Here is a 16,063-nt window from a genome sequence, read left to right on the forward strand (position 1 = left end):
ATATTTAGAATCTCCGAGAGCCTTTGCCTGTAGTGTACTGATGCTATATGAGAGCACCTTCTCGCCATTTTGGTCAACAATGATAACCAGCTCCCTCTCCAAGTCAAAAGCAAGGATGTCATAATCATAGTAACATAATCCTTCATTATTAGTGCAAAGCTATTTGGGGGTCAAGAAAACTGTGGTTACAAACTCGTTTGCAGCTGCGGAACCTAATACTTCAAGCACCTTGATTCTACCATATAAGCATTAGTTGTGCCAAAGCAACTCCAATATAACATGAGACTAAAGCATGACAAGATTACAGGAGTTCTCCCAGCCACTAGACAAAAAACACTAATTTAAATGTAGCCCTGTTTTAACTCCAGATTTTCATAACATCAACCACGCTAGCACAAGTAAGACCAGAGTTGACAGGGGAAATGAGAAGTGCCAGCTAGATGAACAGAAAACATGACGAAGCGAATAATCCAGTACATACATAACAGCTGGTTGGTACAGCTAATGTACAAAAGGTACCTAGAGATTGCAGCATTCATAGGGTAAATATGCTAGCATTTATCTTGAGCTGTTTGAAGCATTGAAGCTGGAAACTTGCCGTAGGATGGCACGTAGAGTCGACTTCAATATACGTAACCGAACCCTGAAATCTTTAGAATCTCTGAGCCTTTCCCAGTACTGATGCTAAATGAGATGAGCTTATGATCAATTCTGTCAACAAGGATAACTAGCTCTCTCTCCAAGTCAAAATCGTGGATGTCATAATCGAAATACCAAAATCCATTATGATCAGTGCGGAGCAACAAGTCCCTCCCAAATACATTGTTCATACTCAGACGATGCCTCACCACCCAACTGTCAGTGCCTTCCAAACTCCAAATCCGCATCATACAACCATCAAATTCTTGTTGTGCGTAGCATAAGACCCCTGATGATTGGCAAAGACACCCACTACACCAAGAAAACATCCCCGGATCATTTGGAAATCCTGGCAGCTGAATGATCCTCTGACTAAGCAACTGCGTACATGGGTCGGGTGCATCGATTGCCAGAAGGACATGCTCCAATAGATGACTCACATACAGCACGCCATTCATGAAGCGTGAACTACCATCAAATCCAGTTTCACTTTTCCAGCGACAACTAGACCATGTGAAATTCTCGGAGAAAAAAACCTTAACTTCAGTGAAGTCTTCACCAGCCATGGAAGACTGGCACTGGAAGCTGAAGACATGGAAGTGTTGAGACCATGATGGATCAAAACACAACACAATGTCACAAAAAGAGCTTGACGGTCCAGGTTCAGTATTTGGAAGTGACATCCACTCTTGAGTTGCCGGATTGCACACAATAACGTGGGATATATCTGCAAAATACTTTCTAATACCACCATGATAACAAAGAAGTAGGCCATTGCTGCAATCCATAAGCTGTAGGTCCTCATAACATGGCACAAAGCTAAGTGTTGTGTCAATTTCTTTGTCGCTTGAGGGAAGGCTAACGAGATCGATACCAGTGTGGTATTCAGGTATTTGGTAGAAGAGACCAACGGGAGTTCTTGGGAACTTCTTGCGGTAGTGTGGATCAGATGACAAGGCATGCCAAGACTTGCAGACACATTTGAAGCGGCAAAAGGACTTCAGCGGTAGCCAAGACAAAATCTCCACAACCAGGTCATCAGTTAGCAAAGACATGGATAACTCCTGCTTGGGTTACATATAAAGAAAAGTAAAAAATTATTTAAAACTTAGAAACATAAGAGGCTGTAAATATTTATAAGTGACTAACAACTTAAAAGGTAAAAATGCCCAACATGTAAGAAAAGCTGAGCTGAATCAACAATTTTTTTAGAATATCTAATCATGGAATGCAAACTCAAAACATAGGTATTTTAATCTAAATCCTATTCAATTATAACTGCAGGCAGCCAGAGACTGAGGATGCACATTCCCCTTTACCCGTATTTTTGGGTTAACATCAGGCTTCACAAATGAGCGAAACCACAAAACATATGTGATTATAGCTATGCCGCATGGACCGAGAGACAAACATAGGGGTCGCCATTGCACAACAAAAAGAAGACAAGGGAACGCTGCTGTTTCACAATAAGTCGGCAGTAATGGCCCGAACCTCAGATCTCTTTTGCAGCTGCAGCAGGAAGACGAGTGGGGAATCGGGAACTGCACCAGTTCATACGAGGAGCTAGGGCGACGGCAATCCAGGACGGCGGAATGCCCCGGGGGAAGAACCAGGGTCCATCTGCACGAGCTCAGATCAGAAACATCGCCTGAGGAGAAAAGGGGGAAATTGGAAGAGCTGAGGCCTGAGGACTCACCGCGCGCTGGTTGCCTCCGGTACTCGACGAGGCGGCAAGCGCGAGCGAGGCCGCTGGGGTGGGTCGGCGAGGCGGGCAGCTCGATGTTGCGGGAAGCAGCGGCCGCGCCGGAAAATGGGTCTCCGGTGGAAGAGGGGACTGGCGGCGGCGTTGGACTGAGAGTGAGGCTGCTCACTGTGGCTAGGTGTGGAGAGGCTCGTATTGGGCCGGACCGTGTCCCTCGAGCGTGTTTGGAACGGGAAATCTACGACCTAAAATAAACACGAAAACCCACACCCTTTGGAGTTTTTTTTAAAACACCCTTTGGAGTTTTTTTTAAACACCCTTTGGAGTTTGAAATGGTGTAAAAATACCGTTGAAGTTTGAAGTGCTCTGAGTACCTCATTTTGCTCAAGAGTATTTAAGATCCAATTTGCACCACACACAGTACGGGCCTAGACCGTTTAACGGAACTAAGCTGCTGATTCGGACATTGACAATGTCATGGCAAATACAAGTTTTCTGATGTGATTGTGTATCAAGGCGGGTTGTCAAATGTTTTCAAGCTGGCCTCTCTTTGCCCCTTGTGTCTAGTAGTGGGGCTTCAGCAAAAATTAAGTGGGGCCCAAATTAATCTTTGAGAGAGTTGATGGGTCCTTAGCCCTAACTAGCTAGGGGGGTTGTAAAAAAAACTAGTTAGGGGGGCATAGCCTACAAGTGATCAGTATGAACTACGAAGTATTAATCTGAAGACGAAGGAAATATTCATGGGAAATTGGGTCAGCTTGATTTTGACCGGGTCAACAACTTCTGAAGGGCTCTTTAATTTAATTCTTTTAATTCCCTATATGTTCCTATTTTAAAGTTTTTTCCTTCTATTGAGATATTCAATTTTGAATTTGTTTCATGATTTTGACCGGGTCAACGATTTTTCATAATCGGGAGCAACCGGCCTATGAAAATATATCTATCCCGCGCATTCTCACACCACCTAGAAAAAAAGTGTCACCATGTGATACTATAGCACCAACATAGTACATCCAGCCACCTATGCAGAAATTTCCCCATATAAATATATGTTGGCTAGCGGGTAACGCAGAACCACATCAAAAGGCCCATCAAATCACCTCATGATAAAAAAAATTTAAAACACACTCCGTCATCTCCCCCATCTGTCAAACTAAATATTCCATCAGTTTCAACATATAAAGGGTATTTTTTGGAAGTCAAATATAAACTTTGACCAAGTTCAGAGCAAAAAAATATCGACATCCACAATAATAAACCCAAAAATATGAAAATTCATTTCATGATGAATCTAATCATATCGATGTGATATTATGGATTTTGATATATTTCTCTACAAATTTGATCGAATTTAAAAGGTTTGACTTTTCAGAAAAGTAATACACTTTATATTTTGAAACTTCCTTTAAGAAACCCAACAACACCAACAACGCAGCAAAGCGCACCAACCCTTCTGGTAAATGATTAAACGACCTACATGCAACTGATTTGTACATGAACCTGCGACCCCGTGGTATTCATACGCTATCCTAACCACCGCATCCCCCTTACCTGATGTGCTCATTCACATCTTCTTCCTTCTGGACAAGACTTGCCTGCTCCCACTGTGTGTGCCCATCTGTACTCCCGTGTACGTGGCTTGATTTAATTGAAACAAAATAAGACCCGGCCCCACCCTCTTAAAATCAGGGGAGAGATGATTAGATTAGAAAGAGAAAAGAAAAAAAGATAGTCGTAGGATGAAGTGGGAGCACGGATGAAAGCATGGGGAGGGAGCAGGCAAGTCGGATCCCTTCCTTCTTTTCTTCTTACATCCTTTTCTTTTTCTTTCTTCTTTGGAATCAATTTTTTTTTCTTCTTATTTGATGAACTTTTTTTCAGAATTCCATAAACTTTTTTCAAAATCAGTGATTTTTTTTCAAAAGGAATGAACGTTTCCTAAATGAATATACTGTGGTCTTTACCGGTCGATCTAACCAAAACCACTGTCAGACGCCGCGTGCTTAAGCTAGCCATGTCAATACACGTGCGTGCTTCCAAAGTTGAGAAGTATTGACGTGTCTTGTTTCCGCAAAAAAGATTTTCTAAACCGGGCATTACCCCTTTCCATTACTGCAACATAACGAAAATACAGCAGTCCAAAGAAGGAGAAAAGGGGAAGCGAGTCCAAAGCATCACCGGGAAACCCGCTGTGAGCACTCGCCATCGAGATTACTCACTGTGGGGCGAAAACCCGACGAAACCAAATCTCAGAAGCTAGAATCCAGGGCCTATAGCCCCCAAAAGACAAGATATATGCTCGCAACAACTGAGCAACACAAGTTCAAGCCCACGCATGGGAAGGCAACTCAAACATCTAGCTAAACCACGGGGAAGCCTCTACAGCAGATCAGCATGCCGATTCATCGTGGTTCGCCACACAGATTCTCATCATCATCGACGTGTTCTCCTTCAACATCTTCGCGCTGCCCCTCATGGTAGTCGCGTCATCTTGCTTCATCATTCCTTCCCAGTAGCACATTAAAGCACAGGCAGAAAAAAATACATTCAAAAGGGTTTGTAAGCGGTTTGAACTCGAAGGTAACTCTATTACGACATGACCAGATCGCCCAGCACGCAGCAGCAATCCCTGCTATGTAAAACTTTTCTTCGCCAGAGAAGAACGTAAAACACCACACATAGGCTTGCCAAATGTTATCAGGGCACAGGGCAGTGCCAAACATGCACGCCACTGTCCTCCAGGTCACCCTGGCAACAGGGAAAGCGAAGAACAAGTGTTGTGCGGTCTCACGTCCACCACAAAAGGAACATTTGGGATTCCCCTCCCAACCTCGATGTTTCATTACATCCCTAGTCAGGACAGCATTCTGAAATAGTTGCCACAAGAAAGTTTGAATTTTAAGAGGTATTCTGGCATTCCATATCCATCTATAATCGCACCCGGCAATATTCCTTTCCAGGAAAGAGTAAACAGATTTAGTGGTAAATGAGGTTTTCCGACCCAGGCCCCATTTGATCACATCAGCAGCTTCTGAGACACATGCCTCTCTAGCCACCTTACCGACAGTTATCCACTGTTCATTGAGCTCATTATTCAGTCTCCTTCTAAAGAAAGAAGAGGGATCAGCATTTAAGCACTTATCAACTGTGCACTCAGGATAATTGCATATAGAGAATAAACGAGGGAATTGTTCAGCCAGAGGGATATTGTCCCCAATGGGGTCAACCCATAGCCTAGCAACGTCTCCGGACTGTACAATCACTCTCCTCCCTGCCATATAAAGATATTTTACCTTCATAATGGCCTTCCAATATGGCGAGTCATTGCTCTTCACTTTAATGTCAGCCACTGTAGCCCTACTAAGGTATTTAGCTTTCACAATATCCTGCCACAAGCCAGATTTTGTTTCTAATTTCCACCACCATTTAGTAAGCAAACTGAGGTTCTGCTTATGTAAATCTTTCATACCCAGCCCTCCTTTATTCTTAGATCTGCATATTCTAGTCCACTTAATAAGATAATATCGTTTCTTATTCTGAGTCACATGCCAAAAGAATTTCCTTCTACACTTGTCAATCCTAGCAAGTATAGTTTTGGATAAAAGGAACATGGACATTTAATAAAAAGCAATGCTAGAAATATTAGCATTAAGCAGCGTCAAGCGATCTCTAGAGGAGGCATTGTCCCCCAGCCCAGAATCACACTTTTTAATGAATCGAGACTCCAAAAAGTCCCAGTCAGCTACTCGCAAGGAGGAAAAGGTTACTAGCACCCCCAAGTATTTCATGGGGAAGTGCCCAATTTGGCAATCAAAGATATCAGCATATGCTTTAAGAATATCATCATCACCCCCTATGCACAGGATTTCACTTTTTTGGAAATTGATTTTGAGCCCAGACATGAGCTCGAAGATGTACAGCAGCAGCTTCATGTTCACAGCCTTATCCAGGTCATGATCTATGCACAAGACTGTATCATCTTCATATTGCAATATGGCCACTCCATTTTCAACAAGGTCCGGCGCAAGCCCAACAATTAGGTTATTTTTTTGAGCCTGTAGTACCATTTTACACAGGCACTCAGTTGCTATGTTAAAAAGGAACGGTGACACAGGATCCCCCTGTCTGACCCCTTTAAAACTTTTGAAATACGACCCCATGGTATTGTTCAACTTAGCACTAATTGTGCCATCGATCAAGACACTTTTAATTCACTCGCACCAAGTGGTACCAAACCCTCTCATCTTGAGACATTCCAACAGAAAGTCCCAGTTCACTTTGTCATATGCTTTCTCGAAATCGAGCTTAATAACAATACCCACCTTATTTTTGACGTACGTATCATGCAAAATCTCATGCAAAGACAATACTCCATCTGTTTCCGCAAAAAAGATGGTACGTAGTTTTGAACTAAAACCACGACGAGTAATTTGGAACGGAGGGAGTAGGAGAACGTGATGTAGCTTGCATGTTAACTGATCATGTGGACATGCTCTGAGTTCAGAATCGGCTGATGATGTTGTACATGTACGTACATACCCGAGTTCTCCTTGGGCTATCTTGATCTGCAGATGCGTACTACTGCATGCCCGCTATAAATTTAGCTGCTAATCCTGCTGGGTGAATCTAACGGCACCCGTGTAAGTGCATCTAGTGCCCCTTAGTGATTTTGGTGTATTAAAGACTTATAGGTTAAGAGACTGACACATTTGTGAGTGTACACAGGTCTATAAGTCTATGAGGAGTTTGATATTTACAGAGAAAGTCGACCCCTAAAAATGAAGTTCTTCGTCTGAAGACTTTGGATTTCTGAAGACTTTGAAATTGAAAAAATTGGTGTGACCTTGAAGACTTGGTAATCATTCGAGGAACATGAAGCGTGAAGACTCTTGTTTTTACTGTTTCATTTTCTCTTTCTTGAGTCATAGGAAACACTGTACTGTTAAAGGGGGTCAAGGAAATACTAAGGAAAAATTTCCATGTGATGCTCACATCAAAATCCTACACCTACCAATCCTTTCGAGTGAAGCCATTGGAAATCTCGCACAGTTCAGTCATATTCTTCAATGACAGAGACGAAGTTCTTCTGGTCTCTGATGAATTTGTTCTGACTGGGGAGTTAGGAATTCGCTAGTGTGGATTGCCTACAAAGTGAGGAACATGATAGCCCTGAGGTATTTGAGAGTCAAATATTCCGACCATTGTTGTGCTACGCGCCAGCTGTCCCAAAATATCTACCCACCTAACGGTCATATTAGACAAGGGCATTTATGTCTTATCATGTCGGGTTGCTCCCCGGCTATAAATAGCCGCCCCCTACAACAACTAGTTGGTTGGCTACTCCGAGAGAAACTGACACTTGTCATTTGAGAGCAACCCATCCTCCGAGGACTTTGGGCGAAAATCATCAAGTGAGGAAAACCCAAACCCCAAACCTACAAACCCCAAAGTGATTGAGCATCACTAAAGAGATTGATCCTGCGTGGATCCAACGCTTTTTACTTTGAAGACTGTGCTTCTTCCATATGGTTAGGTGTCAAGGTCTAGAGCATCCAAGAGGAATTGTGGATCGCCGAGTGACCGAGTTTGTGAAGGTTCGGAAGTCACCTGAAGACTTACCACGAGTGATTGGGCGAGGTCCGTGTGACTTTAGCTCAAGGAGAATACAGTGAGGACTGTGTGTCTGGGACTGGGTGTCCTCGAGTTTAAATACTCAGCCGCTCCAACCAGATGTACAACTGAGACAGCAGTTGGAACTGGTCTACCAAATCATTGTCTTCACCGAGCTTACTGGTTCTATTTCCTCAACTCTTTCATTTCCTCATCTCTGTTGTTGTGTGCTTGTTCATATCTGTTTGAAGACTTTGACTGAAGACTTTCTCAATTTCCTCAGTTCAATTTCTTCAGTCTGCCCGTCTTCATCTTGTGTTATCATGTGTTTACGCTTTTTGTACTCTATGCTTGTCTTCATTTCATCATGATGACTATGCGTGTGTTCTGCTATGTTTACTTTTGAGTACTTATTCCGCTGCAAGTAGTTCTTCATTTAGGAATTTCCTCACCAGAAAATTCCTCGGTGAAGAATTCATAAAAATCGCCTATTAACCCCCCCCCCCTCTAGTCGATATAACGCACTTTCAATTGGTATCAGAGCAAGGTACTCTCTTGTTCTGTGTGATTTTGGTTTAACCACCTGGAGTTTTAGTTATGTCGACTGCAGGATCGAGGAACGTTTCCTGCCCCATCTTTGACGGTCATGAGTATCCTCGGTGGAAGGCCATGATGAAGAAGAGACTCATGGCTATGGACAGCGAACTGTGGACCATCACTGAGATCGGTCTTACCGATCTATGCAAGATGGCGGAGGCTGATGACATTCGCAAGTACACTCTACTTAACCTCACAGCGAAGGATGTCATCTGCTCCAGTCTGTCCTGAAATTAGTTCAGGAACGTCATGCATCTCAATCACATGAAACTAATCTGGGACCATCTCTCTGAGGTCTATGAAGGTCATCGAACCCGTCGTGAGCCTTGGTTAATACGATGACATTCGAACCAGAATCATCATCCTCTACACCTCATGGCAAATAGTGCGAAGGTAACCGGATGTTATCTATCCGAGTCCAGTGATGATGAATCTGGCGATGAATTTGGATCTAGCTATGTCAAACTTGCTTCCCTTGCCACTAAACAACAAAGAGCTTTGGAAAAAGTTCAATACATGCTAAATAAGAGCGGTGATATGTTGGGCGAAGAAATGGATCAGTCAAAAGCTTTGGCTGAAAGTCTTCAGAGACTTCATTCCAAGTTTGACGACCTTCAAGGTCATCATAACACTCTCTTATCTGATCACGAGAAGCTTTCTTTTGAACTTATTCAAAGAAAGAAAGATCTTGAGAAGCTAAGAGTGAGTTATGAAGATCTTTAGAAGGAACATGATTCATTACTTGCTCAACAAATCAGCGCTACTCAGGAAGAATTTATTGCTCCATGTCTGAAGTGCATTGAACGTGAATCTGCTAATTCTTCACCTCAATGTTCAAATGCTTCAAATGTTACAAATTCTTCACTTGTCTCTGCTATCACTAATTCCTCATCTGAGGACATTGCTAGTACCACTAATGATGCAGGGCTGAAGGAATTGTACACGACAGGCATGTACAAAAGCCTCAAAGGGCATCAGATTCTCTGTGATGTGCTTAAAAAGCAGATCCTCAACAAGAACCCTAGGAAAGAGGGTATTGCCTTTGAGAGGAAACTCAATGCTGATGGAACATATTGGAAGCCTGAGCAGTGCCCCAAAACCTCATGGGTTGCTGCAAAGTGACCTCAAGTTGATCCATCCAATTTATCTGGCTTTACATGTGAATCTCCTCATTCTTATGATGAGTCATTTGACTCCAACTATAAACTGTTCAAAAATCAGAATGGTGAAGTATTTGCTAGATATGTTGGCACTAACTGCAGGAACGGTTCCCCTATGAAGAAAATCTGGGTTCCCAAAAGTTATCTTGAAAGTCTTCAGGTGAATGTCCTCATGACACCACCAGTGAAGAACAGGAACCCTAGGTCCAATTCTTCATATGGACCTAATTCTTCACATGGATCCAATTCCTCAAAAGGAACAAAATCCTCATATGATCATCATCGTGCTAACCCATCTGTTTCGCAGGGTAGAGCTAAGGGCTATGAATATGAGTATTATTCTTCAAATCATTATGTTCATAAGTCCTCGAAGAATTTCTCTGCTTATTCATATGCTTACCCTAACCCCTCTTATGTGAAACGAAGCGGGCTAGCTTCTATGCCACCTTTCTCATATAGTGAACGCAGAGTGATGAATTCTTTGCCACCCCTTCAGATGTGGGTGGTGAAGAAAAAGAACTAATCTCTTATGCAGGGTCAGGTCTCCAGACGTGCTCAAAACGTCTGAAGAATTTGCTGGAGACCTGAATGTGCCTGAAAGGACACAAGCTAATCATGAAGAAATGATTGTTCATTTCACACGTCCTCGTACTCATTTATCTGTGTTGTTGCTTGATGAAATTGATCTGATGATATTGATGTCATATTCTTCACTGATGAAGTATATGAGTTCGTAAGTTGCACTAATTCATCTGCAGGATGATCAACCCAAAGCAAACGAGTGGGTCCTCGATAGTGGATGTACGAATCACATGACTGATGACAAGAATCTATTGATGGATGCTCCTTTTTCACCATCACATCTGAAGCATATCATCTTCGCAGACAAAGGCAAAAGTCGGGTATTGGGTCTAGGTAAGGTTGCAATCTCAATGGATCGACACATGGACAAAGTCATGCTTGTCGAGTCCTTAGGATACAACCTCATGTTTGTCTCAATGCTTTGTGATCTTGATATGGTTGTTGTCTTTGGAAGATATCATTGTGTTGTGATCATGGAAGCTGACCATTCCAAAGTCTTCGAGGGCTTTAGGAGAGGAGACATGTATATTGTTCATTTCTCTACAGGACCACAACCAGCCATGTGCTTACTTGCAAAAGCTTCAGAAGGCTGACTATGGCATCGACGACTTGGTCATGCTGGCATGAGGAATCTGCACACGCTTGTGAAGAAGAAGCATGTCATTGGCATTGAGAATGTCAAATTCCTCAAATATCACTTATGCGGAGCTTCTGAAGCTGGAAAGATGACAAAGACCAAGCATCCAGCGAAGACTATCATGACTACCACTTGACCATTTGAATTGCTTCACATGGATCTCTTTGGTCCTAACCATTATTCTACAATTCTGAATGATGCATCTCAATATGGCTTTGTTATTGCTGATGATTATTCTCGTTACACATGGGTGCACATTGTCACTTAGAAACATGAAGTGCAGGAAGTCTGCAAACGATTTTCCTCGAGGGCTTCAACCAACTTTGGTGTGAAGATCAAGCACATCAGAACTGACAATGGGACTGAGTTCAAGAATTCCGGTCTTGATGGCTATCTTGATGAACTTGGTATTACTCATGAGTTATCTGCTCCTTATAGTCCTCAGCAGAATGGCGTCATGGAGCGCAAGAACAGAACCCTCGCTGAAATGGCTCGCACTATGCTTGATGAATACAAGATGCCTCGTCGCTTCTGGATTGAGGCAATTGATACTGCGTGCCACGTCATCAACAGGGTATATCTTCACAAATTCTTCAAGAAAACTGCTTATGAACTCCTCACTGACAAAAATCCCAATGTGAGTTATTTCAAAGTCTTTGGTGCTAAATGTTGGATTAGAGATCCTCATCACACTTCCAAATTCTCACTGAAAGCACATGAAGGTTTTATGCTTGGTTATGGAAAGGACTCGCACACCTACAGAGTCTTCAACAGCGTTCTTCACAAAGTTGTTGAAACTGTAGATGTGCGGTTCGATGAAACTAATGGCTCGCAAAGAGAGCACCTACCTTCTGTGATAGATGAACCAGCACCTGAGGATTCTATCAAGTTCAAGGCTACTGAGGATGTCATCCCTACCGAACAATCTGCTGAAGAATTCATTCCAGATCGTGATGATTGCCGGGCTGGCGCACCTAAAGAAAATGGTGTTGAAGAAAATGCTCTTGAAGGGAATGCTGATCAAATTCCTCGAAGACAACCCACTCATCCTTGCATTGCTAACGAAGTGCAAATTGAGAAGATCATTGATGACATTGAAGCACCAGGTCCTCTCACACGCTCAAAATCTTCACATTTATCTAACTTTTGTGGGCACTTTGCTTTTGTCTCTATCTCAGAGCCCACTAAGGTAGATGAAGCATTTCTGGAGCCTAAGTGTACTCAGGCTATGCAAGAAGAATTACATCAGTTCGAGCTCAACAACGTCTGGGAACTGGTCAAACGTCCAGATCCTCGCAAACACAACATCATTGGAACAAAATGGATCTATCGCAACAAGCGAGATGAAAATGGCCTTGTGGTGAGGAATAAGGCACGACTTGTAGCTCAAGGCTACACACAGGTTGAGGGAATTGATTTCGATGAAACTTTTGCACCTGTTGCTAGACTTGAGGCTATTCGCATATTACTTGCTTACGCTAACCATCATAATATCACTTTATATCAAATGGATGTGAAAAGTGCATTCCTCAATGGTAAGCTTGAGGAAGAAGTGTATGTTGCTCAACCCCCAGGTTTTGAAGATCCAAAGAATCCCGACAAAGTCTTCAGACTCAACAAGGCCCTGTATGGCCTCAAGCAAGCCCCTCGGGCGTGGTATGATACTTTGAAGGAATTCCTCATGAAGAAAGGCTTCAAACCCGGTTCACTCGACCCAACTCTTTTCATAAAATCTTATGATGATGAATTGTTTGTGTGCCAAATATATGTTGATGATATTATCTTTGGCTGTACTGACCAACGTTATAGTGATGAATTTTCCTATATGATGAGTGAAGAATATCAAATGTCTATGATGGGGGAATTGAAATTCTTTTTAGGTCTTCAAATTCGTCAACAGCGCAATGACATATTCATACCTCAGGAGAAATACCTCAAAGATGTATTGAGGAAATTCAGCATGCAAGACTGCAAAGGGGTAAAAATTCCAATGCCCACAAATGGCCATCTATGCATAGATGAAAATGGTCAATACTTTGATCAAAAAGTATACCGCTCCATGATTGGCTCTTTATTGTACCTATGTGCATCTAGGCCAGATATTATGCTTAGTGTTTGCATGTGTGCCCGATTTCATGCTACACCGAAGGAATCACACCATAAGTCTGTGAAGCATATTTTTTGATATCTAGCTCACACACCAACACTTGGATTCTGGTATCCCAAGGGCTCTTCATTTGATCTCATTGGATATTCAGACTCTGACTATGCTGGCGATCGCGTGGACCGCAAGTCAACGTCAGGCACATGCCATTTGCTCGGACGATCTTTGGTCTGTTGGTCCTCGAAGAAACAGAACTGCGTATCACTCTCCACTGCAGAAGCTGAGTACATTGCTGCTGGATCATGTTGTGCTCAATTACTATGGATGAAGCAAAAACTCAAGGACTATGGCATCAATGTGAAGAATGTGCCTCTCTACTACGACAATGAGAGCGCTATCAAGGTTGCTCATAACCCAGTTCAGCACTCGAAGACAAAGCACATCCAGATTCGTCATCATTTTCTTCGTGATCATGTGTTGAAGGGCGATATCTCCATCGACCACGTAAGCACTGAAGATCAGCTGGCCGATATCTTCACTAAGCCCTTGGATGAGAAGAGATTTAGCAAGTTGTGGTGTGAGCTAAATATCCTAGAATCTTCGAATGTTCTCTGAAATGGACACTCATCCTAACACTTATGCTGACTCGATGACTTAGATGTGCAACACACGAAGTAAAGTTTTTCTTCAATCAATGAAGACTAAACCTCTAAGTGTGAAGAAATTAACAAAAAAATTGACTCTCAGAGCCCTACGACAATTGTACGCGGTGTCTGAAGTCAACTTTCTTATACGGTGGATTACGCCACCACCAAAAGTTGAAAATCTTCAAATTTGAGTTTTTCCTCGGTTTTGGAATTCCTCTTTTTTCAAATTCCTTAACTTTGCAATGTCTTCACAATTTCCGCCGTTTTTCTTCATTGAATATATATATATATATATATATATATATATATATATATATATATATATATATATATATATATATATATACGCAGACGGTCTATTCTGCTAATATTAGCAGAATAACTATTCTGCACACCACTTCCGCACTGCACGCTGAACGCAAGTGCACTGCATCTTCTTGACGACGAGCACTGCAATAGACACTAGTGAACTTCTCGTTGGAAAAAACTGTACGCGTTATTTTTTCGGTACTGTTTTCGCTCTAATTTTTTAACCGTTTATCAGAATGAGGCATGTAATATACCGTTGAAAAGCTATGGATTAGGCGCAACTTCGACATGTTGAACACTTTTCGAGATTACACACGGTTTGAGAGCAGTCTTGAAAATGGTGCGACGGATGACGAGTGGCAGCGAGCGTTTTTCGCATTTTTTTCTAAACCGCTAGTCGGAATGAAGCAAATGATACGTCGTTGGATAGATATCGTGGATGCGCATCTTTTTCATATATAAATGTTTCTCTAATTCCTTACGGTTTAAGAGCAGTTTCAAATTTATTAAATCGCGGAACTCTGTTTTTCAATTTTTTTGGAATTTTCGGTACTGTTTTTGCTCCGGTTTTTGAACCGTTTGTCGAAATGAGGCGTGTGATACGCCGTTGGAAAGATACGAACGTGGCGCAACTTTCATATGTAGAAATGGTTTTCAGATTCCTTACAGTTTTATGTTAATTTTGAAAATTGTGCGGCAGACAACGAGTGGCAGCGGCCGTTTTTCGTGAATTTTTTGCAAACCGGTTGTCGAAATGATTCAAATAATATGCCGTTGGAAAGATATCAACGAGGCGCAACTTTTTCATGTAGAACAATCTATCTAATTCCTTACGGTTTAAGAGCAGTTTTGAATTTACCGAAATGCGGACACTCTGTTTTTCGCGACACCCAAATCAACGTGGGTACTTCATCCGACTGAAAACCGCACTACATCGGACGAAAACTGTACTGCATCAGACGGGTAGAGAAACTGCATGGTTTCTTTTGTTCAAACATAATTTTTTTAAGGCCGAGAAAGTAGAGTGCACTTCACATCTGGTGTAAATGAACCACAACACTATCAATAAGTGAACCGCATTACTTTTTTTCGTTTCCGTAACAATCTTTTTTCAATTACGGGATAAACAACATCACATGACTGACCGCACTGCTTCAGAATAAAAACTTCACTGCATCGGACGGGCAAGCGAGCTGCATAATTTCTTTTGTTAAACGTTATTATTTTCATACAAGTTTTTGTTGTCTTTTTTTCATTATTTTCTATGAACGAGAGTGTACCGCAGAGACGAGGGCAAGTGAACCTCAACATATATCCAAGTGAACAACACTACTATCTTGTTGTTTCGCTAAATTTTTCGCACTTTCATGTTGGGAACAAGTGAACATCATCACTCTAAAAAATGAACCACATCTGAGGACCAAGCGCACTGCTTGTTTTTTGACGAGGACCAAGCACACTGCATGTGTTTTGACGGAATCAACTAAGTTTTGAAACACACAAAGCACATCATGCACTTCACACACGAGCCGTGCAAACCGCAAGCAGTGCCCAAACGGACTGCATCTATTTTTTTACAAAAATAAAAACACTTTACAAAAAATAAATACATTTGACTGAAGTGGACTGCAGTACTCCTCGAAGTGGTCTGCATCAACCTTTTTTCATGAAAAATGAACCTCTCCAACACAAAATGAACTGCAGCACAATCCACTCTCCATGCATTTTTTCACATACACACACAAATAGAATTTTTCTGCACAACTAGCAAACTGCAGCACATGCGTGCTGTCCTGCACATGTCATAAACAAACCGAAATAAGTGAGCTTCATTTTCTCTAACACTTCATTTTCTTACAGTACACAACAAAATCTCTTTGTTGCAGAAATGAGCCGCCGTGGAGTGCACTGAATCCACACGAGAACTGCACAATCTCAAAATCTGCAAAACAAAAGAGAAAATGAAGCTTTTTCAGAAGTGCGGACAAATTTTCCGGGGAATTGCACTTCCACACCACACGAACCGCCGGTGTCATGGCTGCTTTCAGCCAAGCACTGTACTGCATGGCGCCGCGG

General features: G+C 42.1%; 1 protein-coding gene across 2 annotated transcripts; it reads right to left on the minus strand.

The window, feature by feature from the left end:
* Positions 1 to 323: 323 nt before the first annotated feature.
* Positions 324 to 2,543, minus strand: LOC123117336 (F-box/kelch-repeat protein At4g05080). Of its 2 annotated transcripts, XM_044538106.1 has the most exons (3): positions 2,336 to 2,543; positions 2,131 to 2,259; positions 324 to 1,703 (listed from the first exon to the last, which is right to left on the minus strand). In XM_044538106.1, exon 3 carries the CDS (start codon positions 1,692 to 1,694, stop codon positions 624 to 626), a length of 1,071 nt encoding a protein of 356 aa, XP_044394041.1. In that variant the 5' UTR covers positions 1,695 to 1,703; positions 2,131 to 2,259; positions 2,336 to 2,543; the 3' UTR covers positions 324 to 623. The 2 variants fall into 2 exon arrangements, with proteins under 2 accessions (XP_044394041.1, XP_044394042.1); XM_044538107.1 differs by lacking the exon at positions 2,131 to 2,259.
* Between the last annotated feature and the right edge of the window lie 13,520 nt (positions 2,544 to 16,063).

The sequence above is a fragment of the Triticum aestivum genome, chromosome 5B (assembly GCF_018294505.1).
Source record: "Triticum aestivum cultivar Chinese Spring chromosome 5B, IWGSC CS RefSeq v2.1, whole genome shotgun sequence".
NCBI lineage: Eukaryota > Viridiplantae > Streptophyta > Magnoliopsida > Poales > Poaceae > Triticum > Triticum aestivum.